Consider the following 5,052-nt stretch of genomic DNA (forward strand, 5'->3'; position numbering starts at 1 on the left):
CTAAAACAGTAGCCTTGCAAAGAAGTATAGCCTCAAATTTATCAAAGCACTAAGCTTGAGATTCATAAGGACAAAGATTTTGTCTGTGTTGGGTTATTGCTGTATCTGCAGAATATAGACAAATGCTTTGCAAATAGTGGGTGCACAATAACTATTTCTTGAATGAACTGAATGAACGGAAACCTTGACCTTTTCTTTAAAAGAGGTTTAACATGGGGTGCCTGGGTGGCTCAGCCGGCTACGCATCCAACTTCAGCTTGGGTCATGACCTAGAGGTTCATGAGTTTGAGCCCCATGTCAGGCTCCGTGCTGACAGCATGGAGCCTGGAACCTACTTCAGATTCTGTCTCCATCTCTCTGCCCCTCCCCTGCCGATGCTCTGTCTCTTTCTTTCTCAAATATAAAATAAAACACAAAACAATTTTTAAAATAGGATTAACAGGCTTTCTTTCTCACCTCTTGACAGATTTCTTACCCCAAGAATGCTGGTAAGCAGGAAAGCAGGGATGAGGAGCAGTAGAGTGCAGGAGAGGATATGAGTGCAAACCTGTACATTTAACAAGTATTCTAGAAGCCAAGGATGTGGTTAAACATTCACAGGAATGTGTGGTGTGGAGTGGTGCCACACTTCACTCAGATTCCGGTGTGTGTGTCACATTTGTATTACAAATATTTTGCTCAGTTTCTGACTAACTTTAGTGTCCATACTTAACACTTTGTCCACGCCAAGGCTTTCAGAAATCCTTTATGGCCAAGTGTCATAAGCTGACGCTTTTACTTTCTGCAAACACTTAGCTTCCTTTCAATAGCTGCTCTTCAACTTTGACCAGCTAAAATATTCAGTGTGACACGATCCATTTCACAGGTAGGGCTGATTATCTTGCATTACTTATAAGTTACCTTGCAACCTCAGAGAATGGATTAAAAAATAACATTCTCAAAATTATTCCTGAAAACCATCTAAATACATATTCGTTTTTACTACCATAGCAAACATTTTCTGAAAACAGAAATAAGCCCCTTTCATAGTACAGATGAGCTAATAGTTTGAAGCAGAAACTATTCATTTGTACACACTGTAAGTTTTTCTAATTACCTTTGTAATAAAAACTGAGAAGGTATTAGTCATCCTTCGCTGAGCCACGCCCAATTCTACTTGTCTTTTCTCACTATAATAAAAACAACAAACAATCTTAAAGTACATTATTAATCGATTAGACATGATTTCTTAAAATGGTTTTTACCATCTCATTTAACTTTGGAGCTTCCAGACATTAATAACGAGTCACCATAAAGCTATCACGGATTTATAATGCACATTACCACATCAAGGTTTGGCCCCAAACCTCTGTGGGCCCAGAAGCAAAAAGAAAGATGTTTACAAGTGAGCCATAGCAGAAGTACACTGAACACACGTATCTGTGGTCACGGTAAACAATTAGGCCAAAGGCGAGTATAATGAACATTTAGGTTCATTTTATTCCAAGGAATCGTTTCTATTCTTGAAGCTCCATGTAGCAAAAGTCCTTAGGGTTAGAACACTATTGAGTGGTATAACTTTGCTTGGACTTTGGGCATACAAGGTAAACATTTTACAACAAAAATTTACAGCCATAGATAACATAAAATCTAATCAATGTTAACACACTTGGCATTTAAGGCTAATCCACATTGGAAAACAATCATTTCCAGGATGGAGATCAAATATCTTAACACAGTGTCACCTGTCTGAGTTTAAAACTGTATCCATAGGATGTGTTTTCACATTTGTCAGTTTCTTTTTCACTTGTGTAGTAGAGGGAGGCACTTTAAGAGCTATTAACTGTAGTTTTAGAAGTACAAGATACTGAGTTTCAGCAGTGATTGGTAAGTATGGCAAGGAATTAAAATGAAATTGGATTAAAAAGAAAGTAAACAAACCATTAAATCAGAAAATTTCGCCAAATCTTGTAAAGATCACTGATTTCTGATCTGAATAACCTCCTCACTTAAAAAAAAAAAATTAGTAGTTATCACCCACATACGCCCCCAAAAGTGAACATACTACAGGTTCTGAAGTTAAGGTATGATGGTTTTACTGCTTGGGCTTGTAAGGGGTTTTCAATATTGACAAGTACTTTATGTCTTGAGCAGTATTTTGAAATATTGTATTATTATGCATAGGTTCCAAAGTGTCATAAAAACTAAAGGGTCCAATAAAACCTATTGTAAGAATTTAGTAAAACGTATAAAAATTAAAAGGCTAAAAAAACCCACTCCGTTTTAAACGTGTAAAAGGAAATCGAATTGCTTCGTGGGAATCCAGTGACTTTTGTTTTGTTTTGTTTTGTCTTATTTGGTCGGTAGGTACTGCACCCGCCACAACACGTTGGAGAGTAGGTCCTGGTACACACTAAGAAATATCCAACCAGGTAAATACATCAGGGTGATGAGGCCCATGAAATTGAGCGGGTAGTGAGAATAGTCCCAGGAACAAGCACCGCACATGCGGAGTCCCAGACCCCAGGACAACTCCCACACATAGACGAAGACCACGTAGATGGGCACCCGCTTCCAAGCGCTCCAGCCACGACTGCAGTGCAGGTGGAAGTAGAGCTTTTCCACCACAAAACTGCAGCTGCCATAAATAAAGAAGGACCAGAGCGACGTGTGGCCGCTGGTGGCCCCGTCTCCCTGCCCCAGTAAGTTAAAGAAGAAAGTGAAGAAGATCTCATCCAAAAAGCCGTGCATTCCGAAGAAAAGAAAGCGGAGCAGGTCCGGCAGCCCCTGACCGGAGGCTCCTCCGACGCCCCGAGTGTCTCGGGGTAGTCGCCTCCGGCCACCTGCAACCACTGGGGCCCGGGCGCCCAGAGGGGCGGGGGGCGCGCCGGGCCGATGCTGCGGCTGCTGCCGCTGCTCTGGCTGCCGCCGGTACCGCAAGCGCAGGAAGCGCTTCAGGAACACATGGCAGTGGTAGAGAGCCAGCACATACTGCAGCGCTAGGTCCAGTGTCCCCGGCGCCGCCGCACCCCGCGGTCCGCTGCGCAGGCCGAGCAGCAGCGCCTGGCCCGCCAGGGTCTGCAGCGCCACGTGGGCCGAGGGGTAGAGGAGAAAATTGAAGAGGAAGGCGCTGGGGCAGCGCCGCTGCTGCAGGTAGACCTTCTCCAGGGCGAAGTGGGTGAGCGAGTGCAGCAGGCAGCGGTAGGGCGAGGAGAAGCCCAGCATCCGGAGGTCCGGGCTGCTAGCGAAGCGCCGAGCCGCGGACACGAGCACGTCCAGGGTGATCCCGTGCATCCCGTAGAAGTAGAGGCGCATCCAGGCGGGCAGCGCAGCGCCGTCCGCCGGCGCTTCAGCAGTGGACAGCGGCCCCGGGTTGCTGGCGGCAGCCTCGCCTCCCCGCCCGCCGGGGGCCCCCGGACGCCGCGCGGCGCCGCTTCTGTGCGCCCGACCCTCGCCGCCCGCATCGCTGCCCGCCATGGGCTCGGAGGGTGCCCGGGCGCCCGAGCCCGCGCCGTCGCCGCCGCCGCCGCTGCAGGGTGCGCGGAGCTGCGGGGCGGAGGAGCCGAGCCCCGTGCCGCCTCCCGGCCGCTGCCGGCCCCCGGGGGGCGCGCAGGGTGCTCCGTCCCGGCCGCGGCCCGGTGGCAGCCGCAGCTGGTGCGCCCCGGAGACGCGCGGGCCGCCCGGCTCGCGCAGTACCCCCGCCGCGGCCCCACCGCGCTCTGCCCTCCGGTCCCGGGTGAGGTGCAGCCGGCCGGCGCCCGCGCTCACTTTGCGCGGCCTAACGCGCGCCGCGGCCCGGCGAGGGGCGGTGGCGCTGGGGCTGCAAGGAGAAATGCGGAGGCTGCTACAAACCCCGTCTCCTCCGCGCCTCAGCCCCGCCGCCTCTGCTGCAGCCTCTTGCAGCGTGAAGCGAGCAGTGACACCCCTTCCACGGGCCCTCCCCATGCCCCTCTCCGCCTGTCTCAACCCTCTCCCGCCTCGCAGTGCCCCCTCCCCGCTCCACCCTCCGAGCAGATCCCGCGGGGTCCGCAGGAGGAGAAGGCCGGGCCCTGCTTCTCCGCCCCTTTCCCCCGCGCTCTGCACCCAGGTCCCCAGTGGTGCAGGAGGCGTTTGCTCGCGCGGAGGCAGGAGCGGAGAAACACCTAACAGGTGTGACCGCGAGCTGATGGGCACTCCCTGTATCGCGGAAACCGGGGCCAGGGCCTGGCTGGCAGAGGCCAATGGCCTAGTGCCACAAACCAGAGGCCGGGCCTGAGACCAAACTGTGGTGCTGTATATTTAATGTTCTAATTCAAAGCCAGCTGTGACCCAGCCACAAAGAATAAACACGAGTGGGTGGAAACTGTCATGCCAGGGACAGGCTCAACAAACCCGAGGGACAAGTCTCAGGTAGCAGGCTCAACAAACCAGCCGCAAAACCAGAGATAAGGTTAGTTGCCCAAGTGACTGAGCAAGTACCATGAGGAGAAATAATAATGTTGTTAAAAAGCAGAGTTCAAATCTAAACATCTTCATGAGCACTTACTATATACAAGATGCTAAACACACTGGGAAAATAGAAGGTTGTGAGATGTACTCTCCAAGAAGTGTATAATCTAGTTGATATGACAATAATCTATCATACATGTCACAGGGCTCCTGGATGGCTCAGTTGGTTAAGCGGCTGACTCTTGATTTCACCTCAGGTCATGATCTCACGGTTTGTGAGATCGAGCCCCTCACTGGGCTCTGCACTGACATCCGGGAGCCTGCTTGGGATTCTCTCTCTTTCTCTCTCTGTCTGCTCCTCCCTCGCTTGTGCTCTCTCTCTCTCTCTCTCAAAATAAATAGACTAAAAAATATATTATTAACAAATCTATCATATCTGTGTAAAGCCTACTTACGATTATTATTAATAATAACTACTTATGATCGGCTAGTTGTACCTAGTTTCCCCTTATCTGCAGTTTTGCTTTCCAGGGTCTAGAAGCAGAAGATGTCCCTTCTGACATATCACCAGAAGGTCAGTAGTAGCCTAACATTATGTCATTCTCCTCACTCCCTCCCATCACACAGGCATTTTATCATCTCACA

The 5,052-nt window shown here is 50.2% G+C and overlaps 1 protein-coding gene across 1 annotated transcript; it reads right to left on the reverse strand.

Annotated features, from left to right (window-relative positions):
• Window positions 1-1,514: 1,514 nt before the first annotated feature.
• On the reverse strand, window positions 1,515-3,456 carry TMEM229A (transmembrane protein 229A). The gene has a single exon (XM_042923492.1). It carries the CDS (start codon window positions 3,454-3,456, stop codon window positions 2,332-2,334), a length of 1,125 nt encoding a protein of 374 aa, XP_042779426.1. The 3' UTR covers window positions 1,515-2,331.
• Window positions 3,457-5,052: the final 1,596 nt, after the last annotated feature.

The sequence above is a fragment of the Panthera leo genome, chromosome A2, assembly GCF_018350215.1.
Source record: "Panthera leo isolate Ple1 chromosome A2, P.leo_Ple1_pat1.1, whole genome shotgun sequence".
Classification (NCBI taxonomy): domain Eukaryota; kingdom Metazoa; phylum Chordata; class Mammalia; order Carnivora; family Felidae; genus Panthera; species Panthera leo.

Bases quoted from the DNA above. Each gene is read 5' to 3' on its own strand.
- TMEM229A (XM_042923492.1), bottom strand. From the start codon at position 3,456: ATGGCGGGCAGCGATGCGGGCGGCGAGGGTCGGGCGCACAGAAGCGGC.